This window comes from Cyprinodon variegatus, unplaced genomic scaffold (assembly GCF_000732505.1).
Source record: "Cyprinodon variegatus isolate N-32 unplaced genomic scaffold, C_variegatus-1.0 Scaffold501, whole genome shotgun sequence".
Taxonomy (NCBI): Eukaryota; Metazoa; Chordata; class Actinopteri; order Cyprinodontiformes; family Cyprinodontidae; genus Cyprinodon; species Cyprinodon variegatus.
The window spans coordinates 295,355-309,501 of record NW_015150954.1 but is presented as its reverse complement, the minus strand read 5'-3'; the positions used below and the strand labels follow the sequence as shown (position 1 = coordinate 309,501).

Below are 14,147 nucleotides of genomic sequence, written 5' to 3'. Positions count from 1 at the left end.
TTATAGAAACAAAATTTCCCAGAAATCTAGGCTCATTTCTCATAGAACTGAAATGACATAGAAAGGAAGAAAGGAGCGATACAGAAATGGATGAATGGAAAGATGAACCCTATGAAGGAATCGATGGACAAATATATGCAAGGATGGAAACAACATGGATGGTGAATCAAGATGGATAGATTCAAATAGAAGAAGTTGACCTCTTTTTACCTTATATTAATAGAAATCTGATAGAAACTTCATTTGACTCGGATAAACAGTGACAAGATAGTCATTTTATTTCCCATTTGTAGTTATATAGAAACTCGGCTGAGAGTTAAAAGAAAAAACTACAACATATTTTTCCGACTTCCCTTTTAAGTCTCAATGTGACATAAATACAGGTTAAAAACATTCACGAATAAAACATCAACAGCTACATTTGAATATCTTCCTGTTCAGGCTCTCCATCCTTCTAACATTACTTCAGTTTGTGTTGGAAGCTCTGATCCACAGTTCTGGTTGATCACATCCTGTCAATTAGGTTCAACATAGAAATGATCCCAGCAGTGTGACAGAACCCAAACCTTCTCTGACCCGTTAAATGAGAGACTGAGGTGGTCATAAGGTATAGTGGAGGATGTTCTTTTTCTGGGTGGATCATCAAAATAAGTGGTCCTCCTAATTGTCAATCATTCTGGTGATATGTTTTTGTAAGGCCATCCTATGTGTTCATCCCGTTAGCCATCTTTTTCTATGCATGCATACTTTCAGGTGTATATGTGTGGTGAGCTACGGTTTCAGACAGTCATTAAAGCTCATCTTTCTCACCGCGGTTCTTTGAAAATGGCCGAGGGTCATAAAAGAAAAGGTGTCCACGAAGTGTATGAGAAGAAAAGAAAGGCCCCTGAAGATGCAGATATATCCGGCACAGAGCTCTCTACGTAAAGCATTATGGGATTTGCTCTCACAGCGGCCCCACTGTCGCTACCCTACAACGGCGACTAATAAAGTTACAGACACCGCACACTAAGGGTGGAATTGCGTGACGAACAGGGAGCAAATAGTAGTGATCATTTGTCCGAATGGTAAGTTAACGGAGTTCACTATAAAGTCTGTAGTCGCTCTATATAGTGATTGAGGGATTTAGGGGTTAGGGCGGATGTAAGGTTGTATGAGCTCAGAGCGTGCATGAGGAGAAATGGGCTTGTGCATGCTTTCGCACACGTTTAAAAGGCGTTCCTTCTTGGGAGCGGGTACAGGGTTGTGGATGTGCGTTTCCTTTTATTAAAGTGGAGAGGTCTTTTAAAAAAAATGTGAAAATCCTCCACTATACCAATGAACAAATATTGCTTTATGTATTTTTCCTGATCAGATATACTGGGAAAAAAGGCCAATCATGTTCCGTTCTTAAACATTAACAAAAAAACACATTTTTTTTAATTTTTTTTTGTTTTTTTTTATGACAGCTCTTTTTTTTTTTTTTTTTTTATGACAGCTCTTTTAGTAAACAAGATCATTAAAATATAACAGTCATGTTATAGAACATTACATGTGCTGAGTGTACTAAAGCGCCCTCTAAAGGCAGCTGCTGGTGTATCATGATAAAATATTTCAGTCTGAATGCATCAATAAAACACTTAAAAATTCTGGTCATGTCTCCAGTCTTCAAGGCAACTAAAATATATATTAAAGAGTAAATTGTGTGAAAAGTTCTACATATTTTATTGCATGTTTTAGTTTTCCAGATGTGCTGGAATATGCATAAGAAGAGAATACATTCCTTCGTACTATTTGAGTTGGTGTCAATTTACAACCTGAGTTGTTCTGTACTCTTATCTTGCTTCATATTAAGTTCCTTACATTATAGTTGTTATATTTTACTGCTAAAAGCTGAACTTTAAAGCTTTCTTAAGGCGTCTTAACGCTCTGAATTCTCCTTCAGTCCCCTGAGTTAAGCTGTTGACAGCCTCATCTGGTCCCTTCTACTTGCATCTTCATTTTTGCTGTCAAACAGAAAACTCCCCCCTTAACATTGATCAGTACCATCAGCAGGAAAATCGGCAACTGAACTGATCGGACTGGACGTAAATACTGTAACCATGGCGATGGGGTGAGTAGCCATCAGCTGACCCCCCTCCTCAATTATCAAAAAACAAACCCTCAAAAATACTTGATGTCATTAAACAAAAATATTTCCTCTTCCACAACAAAATATAAAATATAAAATTTGACTCTAGTGTAAAATACATGTTCAGCAAAACACGTGTATATTTATATACAGGTTCATTTAAATACAGTCGGAGCTGGGAAGACATTCAGTCCAGAGAGACAAACTCTCACTCGTTAATCCTGTTTCCCTTTTTAAAACCGTTGCATTCAGCAGCATTCAGATGGGAATTGTGATGATGGGGAGGTGGTTCAGATAATCAGGTCGAACTTCTCGTTTTAGTACTGGATGTATTCCGACTGAAGAGACTGAAAAAGAAAACATGGAAACAGAGTCAAATGTGTAAGTACAAGTTTTCTCACAGTGAAAATAAAAATTACGCTTGAAGAATAAAATGATGTCAAGCAAATCCTCGCTGGACCTCCCTCACATATAGAATGTGTTAAAATCTGAGCTTTCATTTTTATAAACTTAAGAGCACTGGACAGGTTCCCATGTGGATTAGGGTTCATATGTCCTGATATGCAAAGCTGTGGTCCAGCTAGTTAGCTCTACAGTTAGGCTTCTTTAGGCTTAGGCTGCCAGAGGACTCGCTGTCAACTTTCTTTCCTACAAAAAGTCTACGAGGAGCAGATGTCTCCATCAGTATTTTTTTCCACAATCAACTATGAAAATTATGAAATTACTTCTTTAAATGAATGATAACAAGCCTCATGGATGACTAAAAAATGAAGACGTGCATGATTTTTCATTGTTTAGATGAAAATGTTCAGGAGTTAATGACATCTCTGCCTATAATCCATGTGACCTTTCAGTTAAAAACTGAAATAATGCTAAGCCTCATCCTATGCTTATTGGACCCTGCCCACTATCACCTGAGAGCGGTCAATGCCTGCTGAAGACTAGCTTGATGGTCAGACACAAAGGAAGATCCTATAGATACAATTCCAATATGATGTATGGTAGAGAAAGAGTGGTTCATGCAGATATAAAGGGAAATACCACAGCAGCACCTTAAAGCTCTTTGCAAATTAAGGTCCTGTAAACTTCAGGTTCAGATTTGGTTGGTTGCTCCATCAGTAGTTAATTAGTTTTGTATTACTATATAATACACAGTAATTTATGGGCGGACAGGAAGTGTGATTTTCCGCAAAGTTGTTCACGTTCAGTTAGCATGTTATGCTAAATATGATCTATGAACATCAATCATGAGATCGATTTTATGATGGCTGGGATAGTATGCTGCACAACAGTAGTAATTGTCAGGTAACAGCACACGAGAGAGATGCGTGGTGTCTGCTCAGAGAAAAACAATGCAATGGCCGGCGCTTTAAATTGGTGGTCTTCATAATGACGAGTTGGTCACCAATTGTTACTGATCAAGTGAAACTCGTCCGATTTCAGAGCACTACAGATTAAGAAGTGCAAGTCTAGAGGACATTGTTGAAAACAACTCATAACAGCAGACTGTAATTTGCCGAACTACATATCGGCGAGCCATAAAGCATCCGGGATAATGTCCCATGAACCGATGAGACAAAATGGAGCGTTCCATCAAGGCAAATCAGCTCCATGTTCAATGACAGAAAAATGAAGCAAATCAAGAAAAGAACACTGTCTCTACTTTTATGTTCTGGGGCTGTTTCCTTCATTACAATGGTACAAGAGCATCAAGGGATTCTAGAGAGAAATGTGCTCCCCAGTGTCAGAAAGCTTGGTCTTATTCATGGGTCTTCAACAGTATAATGACCCAAACCACACAACTGGAAACACCAAGAATAGCGAAGAGGAAAATCATTGAACTATTTCGAAGTGGTTTTCTATAAGCCCTGATCTACTTCCTGTTGATAACACCTTTGGAAGGAGCTAAAACAGGCTGCCTGGAAAAGGTCACCTTCAAACCTAAGACAACCGGGGAAGTTTGCTCATGAGGAGAGGGGCCAAAATCCCTACTGAGAGGAGCAGAAGTCTCTTTGACAGTTACATTTGGTTACAGTGATTGCTTTAATTTAACAGAACCATCATTTTTGTATTTGATCTTTTTTTTTTTTAATCACTCCATTTAAGCATTCTTGAAAAGCAATTTTGACTTTCATTTGGTCAATTTCACAGAATTAAATTTTTCATTACGTCTGTCAGATTCAGATTTCTCTGTGACCACTGTGTTTTCTCTTTTATTTAGTAAGGGTACCAACAATTTCTAACTTGTAATTAAAAGGAAAATAAACTGTGATGCTGTGAGATGTTTTAGTTTCGCCTTCGGTGTTGTTCAATCCCCTGGTAGAGTCCAGCCCACTATCTAAAAGATAACCCCTACCCTTTAAATTTGCATAGGTCCACATTCTGGTGGCAAAGGACAAATTGTTCTCAGGGTGAAAAATGTCCCTCTCCTGTGAAGGCTCTCCTATTCTCCCCATGTGTGGACCATGGTTCTCATGGTGGTTCTATGGAGTTACAAGGCCTCAGCAGTATCTCTGTAAGCATCTCCAACCTGAAACACATCTAAGGGCTGGTTTTTACTACCTCCACCAAGGAAGTTATGTTTTTAGAAGAGTTTGTGTGTTTACCTGTGTGTGTACAGAATAAGTTGAAAAGTTATGAATTTTATTTACATTTTTATCCCTCATACGAAGGAAGAATCCATTACATTTTTGTGATGATCCAGATCATAATCTGGACAGAGGAACTTTTAAAAAGATTCTCTAACATCATGAGAAGGGGATATTTCTCCACTAAACCAGAGGGTGGAAGCAGTTACTATTGCAGTCTCTGCATTCCGGAGATATTTTACTGAAGACAAAAATACAAGAAAAGGGAATGTTGTTGGTTTAAAGTTAACAGGATCAATTGAAAACTTATGAATGGATTTCATGGATTTTTTATTTTTTTTTGTTTACAAGGAGGTATGCCTCATTAACCTGACTCCGGCAGATGGATTTGCTGGATTTGCTCCGCATATCTGCGAGTGAAACCTTGAAAGCTCGCGAGATCAGGATCGTCTCACGAGGCTAGTGCCTCATACCAATTTGTTTAAATTTGGTAATGATCCAGGTCATGTGCAAGTTTTAGCTATACGTGTAAGTTACAATTTGAGGCAAATTTTGCTGCTTGGCGGAGGTCTGCACTCTCCAAGTGCTTTTCTAGTTTATTCTTGATTTAATTTATATCCAAACAAAATGCGTTTCTTTTTAAAATATTTCATTTTCATCTCACACACTTCAGATAATAAATAAAATTTGTTACTGAGAGAATTTTTTATTTAAAAAGGCTACTGTTGGGTCTAATATTTTAATTAGTTTCAAAAGCATTTAAATGACAAAAATGTCAAACCAGATATTAATCAAGAAGAATATCCAGGACTATATATGAAATAAGTAGATGACTCTACAATCAAAAACTATCTAAGAAATAATTAAACCAAGTTTTGATCTACTCTAAACAAATATTTCTTTTTTTTCTTGAAGCTCTGTTAAGTATCGCAGATTAAATTAAACCATCACATATTTGACAGATTATAATTTAGTTGGATTGCAACAGTTTTGGACTTCAGGAGCTTGGTACATGTGGTTTGAGACCAACCTGACAGGACAAAAAGAAGCAGCTTCAGGCTAACCAAATGAAGCTCTGTGATCAGAAACCAGAGCATCGACTCCCTTCTAATTGCATTTATGTCTCAGTCATCTGTCTGCATGATTTCAGTGAATTTGCCTGATGCCAACTGAAACTGATCTTGTGGGTACCATATTGTGTCAAGATCAGGGATCTTGTGGTTTGAAAAAACAATGTTGAGTTTGAAATAAATAGGTCAACAGGTCAATAAAGTCAACAGGGTTGACAGAAGTTGGTAAAGACGTCATTGTTGGAGTCTGCATTTTTTTTTTTTTTTTTCCTTATTTTTTTCCTACTTGCTTTGATTGTTTTATTTTCCTATATTTTAATCATTTAAAGCACTTTGCATTGTCTTTGCACTGAATTGTGCCATACAAATTAATTTGCCTTGCCTTGAAAGATCACCATAAGCAAATTGAGATGGCTGATTGGTCAGCTGCTGACGAGACTTCAAAGTGGACTGACAGATGATGTCAAGTCAACTTTCTCATAAAGCGCCTCAAGATGACGTGTAGTGAAAATATAAATGGCCTTTTATTGAAGCAAATTGTTTCACACAAATTTGTTGCAGCATTTCCTCATCTCAGCAGCAGCTTAGAGTGAAGTTAAAACACCGATGGAGAGAAATACCCCAGCTCCCTCTGATTAACACATTAGAAAGAAATGGAAGGAATCTACAGATTTATAGAGACAAACCATCACAGGAGACATAACAGACTTCATACAATGGTTAAAAAACCCCCAAACATTTAAAACACTTGTAAAGAGCCATAATGATGAGTCGCTCATTTTATATGTGGCTCTTAGTAGAATTAGAGATGCACCAGTAAGGTTCTTTCAGACCAATACTGATCTCTGGTTTTCTTTAGGACCTAAGCAGCGAATTCTGGTACTTTTGATTCTAAGGAGCAAAAAAGGAGAAACAAACATGCTGCAGGTTCTTTGATAGAGGCAGAAGGGATGGGCGATATAGAAATAAAACATTATTTTTGGGGTATTTAAATACAAAGATGACAGTTTATCACAGATCTAAGAGGAATAAAATTGGTTCTGGTTGACTGATCGGTGCATCTTTAATAACTGAGTTTTACAGTAAGGAAACACCTTATCACACATAACAAACAGAAGAGTTCAGAAACACATGGAAAACAGAACTGAAGCATTCTTTAACGCTGTTCTCCATGTGCAACTGAAGCCAGAAAAAAAAAAAAGAAACAATCAGATCAAAGGGGAGGGGGAAAGCTGCTGCTGCGTCAGAGGACTTACAGGTATGGAGCGGCTCAGGTAACGTCCTGAGGGGCCCTTCATGGCGCTGTAGGGCCCGTGGCCCCTGTAGCCACCGGCATCCTGATGCGGTGGTCTCATATAACCCTTGCTGGCAGGGGGTGCCACAGAACCGCTGTACAAGGTACTGTTGTTGTTGACCTCGTGTTGCATGCTGCGCGGCCCACTACCATAGTTGGACAGAGAGGGTGGGGCCAGAAGAGAGGGGGAGGAGCTTACAGAAACGGAGGGGGAAGAGGAAGGCGGAAGAGAGGAGAATAGAGTCTTCTCATCCTCCTCGATGTCGGCGCCATAAAGATCTCCGAGAGAGTTGGCCAATCGCGAGCCAAAAGCTGAGCTGAGGTCAGCAGATGTGGGAGGAGCAAATACAACATACATGAATATCATGAGAGCTGAAGCTAATGTCATTTGACATGTCAGAAACATTATGTAGTATCACTTTCCTCTGCTCTCAGTTTGGAACGGGAGAGACAAACTACAAGTTATTTACTAAATCCTTAAACTACAGAGGGTAAATATGTGACGAAAGAAGTAGTTAGTGGTGGTTGAATAATTAAATTCAGTCAGGAATGAAAAGACTGCATTAAGACATGAAAGAGTAAACATCAGGTTGCATGTTCTTTTAAATAAATGAAATGAAACCAAATCAATTACTCATTTGGGTAAATATAAAAGAACAACCAGATATTCATTCCCGTCTTTTATGATGAATTAGCAGGCTTCTTTTTAACAGCTCGGACCAGCTCATGATTTATTAGAATAATCAATTAGTAGAGAGCAGCAGGACAAGAGGAAGAGGCCGGCCTGATGAATACAATCAGGATGTAATCAAAACAGAACAAAGTGATAGAATTAAGGATACTGATGAAAAGGACAAGGGGAGGACTGCAGGAGTAAAGTATGAGATGATGATGAAGAGCAGGCCCTGACCTTCGAATATTTGTCATCGGCGATAACGAGTTCCTCCCAATCCTCTTGGCAGCAGCAGAAGTAGAGGATGCTGCAAACTTGGAGGGCTTTAGAATTGAGGCGGGACTCTGGCTGCTCCCAATAGATGCCCTAAAAGCACATCAATTGTGATCAGTACTAGTTTTCTCACTGGTTAGACCGTCCAATGCCATTAAATGAAGACCGTACCTCAGGGGCTGTGAACTTGAGTGGCTTTGAATATTTGTCTCCTCAAATCTGAAACAAAACGAAATGCATCAGCCTCCATAACTACCCCCACCTTCCTGAACAAACACCTACTGTTCCTCGTCACATAAACCTGGTTGAAAATCTTAAAGCCTTTTTTTAATCCAAACAGATCCCCCTGGTTTCCCTCCTTCTGGTTTAAAGTGAAGTCCTGTACCTCACGGGTCCGGTCATAGCTGAACGAGGATGCCGTCGGCTCTTCAGGGCTCGAAGTTTGTCCCCCTGCGTCAGACCTGAACTGTCCGTCAGTTCACCCTGGAGGATAAAACAAGTGCTCCATAAGTTGACAAATGAAAACAAGAGACAAGATAGACGAAAAAATTTTTTTTTTTTAACATTTTCCATTGATTAATAAATGTTTATTTTTGTTTAAATTGAGACTTGTATTTTTTGTATGTCATCGAGAGTATTTAAATGATTTTCAATCAGAAAAAAAATGTGTGATTAAAATGCGATTAATCGCAAGTTAACTTAGGCATTGATGCGATTAAAAAAAATTTAATCGATTGACAGCACTAATGTATATCCATAGTTTTTGAATATTTCTGACAAAATGGCATTTAGCCATTTATTTAAATCCTGATTCAGATGAAACCAAAAATATTACCACTTCACTGCCTGATCCTTTAAGCTGTTCTATGACTTTATTTTTTTCAGATAAACATACAATTCTTCCTTCTCTACTCCATATTTTCTGATGTCATTTAATTAATGTCAGTCAAATATTGACCAGTGTCCCAAGGCAATAGGTGTCTTCATGCAAAGAAAAGCAGGACAATTGTAGTGGATCACAAAGAATCATCCAGATGTGGGGATATAAACCCCCCAAAACAGAATAGGTTCTGAAAAAAATCACCTATTCTAATAATAGATTTACAAAGACCGCAGAGTGTTTATTAAGTAATGGAATCAATATCAAAACATAAAGTACATATTGGTAAGGATATGTGGTCTAAGATTTAATGTAGCGGCTCATTTGAAATCACTGAGTCCAAAAAAAGAACGTTAAGTTATCCAGTTTATAACAGTTAACAATTGGTTCCTGAAGTTTGCCATCAGTGCGATTTTAGAGCAAAACCAAGGATAACTGAAAGGTAGAACCAACTGGGAACTGACTAGATAAGACTCTTTTCTTCACTGGTTCTAGTTTAGCACAGCAAAAAAACAAACTGGTTTATCTAGGACACATCCAGGTTAGAGTCTTTGCCTTTCCTTAATTGAAAACCATTCAGGTCACTTTATTTATATAGCACCAATTCACAACAAATGTCATTTCAAGGTGCTTTACAATTTAACCAGATCAAAGTCAGATTGGTTCAAAGTTTTCGATCCAAGGAAAACCAGCTGATTGCCTCGACAGCAATCCCTGACATCAAGCATGCATGAAAACCATCTTCACCAGTTAAAAATGTCATCCTACCTCTGTTGTATTTTTCTTAGTTTCTGCAGAGGAAACCAAGCAAATACAAACAGCTGGCTTTCTTCTTAAATAGTCACAAGCCGTGCTCACAGCACAGGGTTTATGTGTCTGGAGTTAATCTGATTGTTCACTTTGTATTGTCAAATATAAGCTCTGAGATCTATCAGATCAAAATGATTTTTAGAAATTAGGCAAAAGTAAACATGGTGCTCAGAATATTTCAATTGGCCGTTGGTCTTCATAAGACAGCTTAGGTTAAAAAAAAAAAAGCTTTCAAGACTAAGAACAAAAGGACCGGATGATTAGCAGGCACTAGAACCATGTTAGCACTGAAACAATTAGGCAAGTCAGTAACACTGCATCTATAACAAGCCACCTGGTTTATGAAGTGTTATTCATGAAGTAAGGATAAAGATGCCCAGCTGTGGTTCTGACCTCTTGAAGATGGTCAGAGCTCAGCGAGCGGGGCACATTGCTGTTGCGGGTGGAGTTTAATGAGAGTTCGTCCATGCCGCTGATAAGACGCGTTGTCTTGTCCTCCATTTTCCCCTTCTGAGGGAGCTGGCTGTCACTTTGCAACCAGAGAGCCGCCTGCTTTCTGTTAACACACACAAAAACAACATCACAACCTTAAATCTTTACTCATTAACAGGACAAGTTTTTGATGCTTTATCAGCCTTTTTAAAAGAAAAGAAAACTGAAATGCTAACAGACATTCAAGGGACAGACTGAAGTTTAAGGCAGCCATGATCTAGAAGTCAACCATTCACTCGACTTAAAACCCTACTTTAACTGTCAAACAGAGTCAAATGCTGTATTTCATGGAGCCTGGTAAAGAATGCAAACAAAAGATCACTGCTGGTAAATGGTAAAAGGATCCTAATTAAAACTGGTTGCTTACCAGGTTGTCTGATAAGTTTCCCTCAGCCTTCAATACCCACTGAAGCCAAAATGACATCTTAATTGGAGTTACAGTAAATGGCCAAGAGGGATTTCCCAATTTAAAAAAAAAAAAAAAACTACTGCTGAGGCGGACTTAAAGATTACAGGGGGGAAATTACATGACAGAAAGTGCAAAAATCTTCATGTAAGGAATGATTCCCTTTCTCCTGAAGTCCAATAATCTGTGATTTATTCATTTTGTTTTTTCCTTGGTAATTCATTTTCCTTAAACATCCTATAATAAAAGAAAAATTGTTATTTGCCTTGATTCAATTTAAGCCCCTCCATGAGCAATAAAAGAACATTATTTTAGCAAGAACATTATTTTAGCCAATATTATACTATACGACTATAATAGTCATATTCAGTAACCTAAAAGATTAAATACAATGAGGAACATTTGCCTGGTTAAAATTTTTTAAGTAACCCTCCTTAAGCAGGTATTAAACATCTATTAAGTCCACATTTCTTAATTACCTCAACTGGATTTATACATTTCAATTTAAAATGTTTGTTTTTTCTAATCACTGTAAACTGACAATAACTATAATCAACAAAAAAAAAAAAAAGATTGAAAACATCAAGTGAATCTATGTTATGGTTTTCACTTATTGAATTACTGAAATTAACTTTGTAACACTCCAAGTTCTGCATTCCTGCTCCATTACAGCCTCTACAGAGCTGAAACAGGTCTGTCTCAAACTATGGTTCAGGACCATGGTCCTCTGGGACTCCCTTATCTGCATGTTTGAGTAATCTCCTTCTGCCATGCAGTTTACTTTAACAATCAGCCTGCAGGTCAGCTCAAATGCATCTGAATAAGGCATAGGATGTTTAAATTTTTATCAGTATGTTTATAACACCAAGTTCTTCCTTTGTTATTGCTGGACAGTTAGATATTCAAGAGGAAATGCTCGCACTAAAAGAGTCAATATGAGGTGTAAGATGAAGTTTCCAGTAATAATCTGATGCTAATGTCATGAGAGGCTGGAATCAGGAAATGAAATTGGGACTCCATGGAAACTGAGATAAGTGTCCGTCTCATGCTGTGTTGGAATGAAAAATCACTCCTTTCCCCCCCCCCAATTCTAATACCATCAAGTGAAATGTTTCCTATCGGCTCATGATGATGGATGTTAGTATTGCTGTTAAAGTAATTTAAGGAGGACGAGGCAGTCTTTCATAATCAATATTTGCTTAAGTTGTTAACAGCAGAATAGAAGGTAAATCCAGTACCAGTTAAAGCATTACGTTTGAGGAACCAGACAGCAGAATCAGGGGTTTTTCAAAAATCTGTAATGTTGTGTAATTTGGTCTTTTGATTCATTTTCCAGCAGCCCAACTGTCAGCAAACTCTTGATAATGATGTTCACAGTGAAACAGCTCCCCCTCAGACTAACAGCCACACATAGGGCAGCTCTTTCTGTGAGATTTCTCCATTAAATTTACTGGAATAAACGAGTAAAAATGTTTGGATACCCAGCAAAACAGAAGGAAACAGCTCAGGTAAGCCTAGAATCTAAGAAAGAACATTGCTTAGATTGTGTTTCTCAGCAGAGAAACATAATGTTGGAGAAAGTTTTTCCAGCAAAATGTGTGGTCTCAGGCATCAGGGAAATAATCTATTCCTTAAAATGTCAGAACATCTGCAGCCTAGCCTTAATTCTCTGCTATAGTAAAAGGACAAAAACTTTACCTTCAAAAGAGGAGGTCTGAACAAAAAGAATTAGTACAATAATTTGTAAACCAGACATAACTGGGCTCAAAACTATCACAAACCATAAGAAACACCCCAGTAAGCAAAGAAACTCACTCTTCAAGGAAATTCTGCTGCGGGCCGATTACAGAACCCGGCCTGCAGATCCTGATCCAGGCGATGGCCTCGGCGGCAGTGAAGCGGTAATGTTTCATCAGGTAACAGCCAATCAGAGTGCCCGTTCTGCCCAGACCAGCTGATGGAGAGAGACAAAAATGATTCAGCAAGTGACATGATTCAAAAAAGCTGTTTGAATCTGAACCACTGATCTAAGATGCAGACTATCACTTGGAACAACAAACAACTTCATTGGTGCAGAGTTGCAGATTTACAGAGTCTGTGCCACTGCTATCTGTGAGATAAGACCCAGATTGAAATGATGCCAGAATAAACAGAGGATCATCATCCAGGTCCGATCAGGGAAGTCCTTTCCCAGCCCTGCAGTGCAGTCACATGTAGTGCTGTGAAAAATGACTCATATAGGAGGTCACAGCAGAACCCAGAACATCTAAAGCACTGCAGGTCTCACCCCCTTTTAAGGTCAAAGTTTCACTCAATAAAACTGATTTTATTCAACCAGTCTGAACAGTCTGTTGTGTCGTTGGCTAGAAGAGCAACCTGCATAGACTAGTAATTATACCAAAATTGGGAAAATAATATAAAGACATTTTGCATTCAAGATGGAAAACCTTTTTTTCTCCTTCAGTATGCTATATCCAGAACTCCTCAAGTGGCTGAGTTTACTCCTTACATGGTTTAAATTCTGTATAAAATCTGCTTTGATAAACATTTTGCTAGCTGCTTTTAAACTTAATTGTAAAATTTTCAGCGTTTCTGTCTGTCCTCATCCGACTAAACATTAAATAGGAGAACATCGCCCTCTGTGGTCACATCTGAGACCTACAAGACGCATCTCTGAGGACGGCAGGGGGCAGACAAAGGCACTGGAGACAGAGAGAGCACCCACCCTTGCAGTGGACAGCCACAGCTCCTTGTGCATTCTCACAGATGTGCAGGAATCTACGAATGATGATGTCATTGGGCGTGCTGCCATCTATGAAGAAAAGGTCGTAGTGGTCGAAGCCGGCGTTGGTGAATCGCCTGCCATCATAGATCTTTTTGTTCAGGCGGATGATGGTGGTCACATTGTGCTTCCTGAAGTATGGGAAGTAAGCCTCAGGAGCGTGCAATGGGTAACCTGCGGGGGGTAGGGAAATCAGAGGGGTGAAACTCTTCTCTGGACCTACCAGTGTGTATATATCATTCAGACTTTCAAAAACAATTTGGAAAATTTCTGACTAGTAAATAATGTGTGGAAAATTGATTTTCTTAGTTGTCTGGCATCTCTGGAAGCTTTGGAATCTGACCTACAACTGCTGTTTACTTTTCCAAAATCAGGGCAGAGGTGTGTGTGCATTCTATTGTGCAACACAAGAATGAGTTTAACCTAACAAGCTGACGGATGGAAATATAGAAAAAGCCATGCAGCTTGTTAAAATTGATGTTGTTAGAACAGGTTAGGGGAGGTCCTCCAGAAAGTAAAACAACTAATGCAGGATGGAGTAAAAATACTCAATGGATTCCTGTTACCCTAGACTTTTACAGGATTATTAAAAGAAAACCTGCATGACAAGTCCTACAATGGTTTAAATAAAGTGACAATAATATGAAAGAAATTCTTTAAAATTGTTTACTCACCATTTTCTACCTTAGATTTCGGATGAGGTCCACTGAAGGCCAGAAACTTTCCTGGGACGATCCAGTTCAGGTCTCCATTCTCCACACGCTGCAGA

At 38.6% G+C, this 14,147-nt stretch overlaps 1 protein-coding gene across 3 annotated transcripts in view; it reads right to left on the bottom strand.

Annotated features, from left to right (window-relative positions):
• Nucleotides 1-1,458: 1,458 nt before the first annotated feature.
• Nucleotides 1,459-14,147, bottom strand: part of cdc14a (cell division cycle 14A) — a 39,517-nt gene continuing 26,828 nt past the window's right edge. For 2 of the 3 annotated variants that reach the window (XM_015390480.1, XM_015390479.1), the window contains exons 9-16: nucleotides 13,322-13,552; nucleotides 12,412-12,550; nucleotides 10,092-10,254; nucleotides 8,394-8,491; nucleotides 8,180-8,227; nucleotides 7,973-8,101; nucleotides 7,025-7,379; nucleotides 1,459-2,457 (exon numbers count right to left, since the gene is read on the bottom strand). In XM_015390480.1, coding sequence (XP_015245966.1) covers nucleotides 2,428-2,457; nucleotides 7,025-7,379; nucleotides 7,973-8,101; nucleotides 8,180-8,227; nucleotides 8,394-8,491; nucleotides 10,092-10,254; nucleotides 12,412-12,550; nucleotides 13,322-13,552 — 1,193 coding nt within the window. In that variant the 3' untranslated portion in view covers nucleotides 1,459-2,427. The remainder of the gene's footprint in view (nucleotides 2,458-7,024; nucleotides 7,380-7,972; nucleotides 8,102-8,179; nucleotides 8,228-8,393; nucleotides 8,492-10,091; nucleotides 10,255-12,411; nucleotides 12,551-13,321; nucleotides 13,553-14,147) is intronic. The other variant, XM_015390481.1, reaches the window with a different exon arrangement.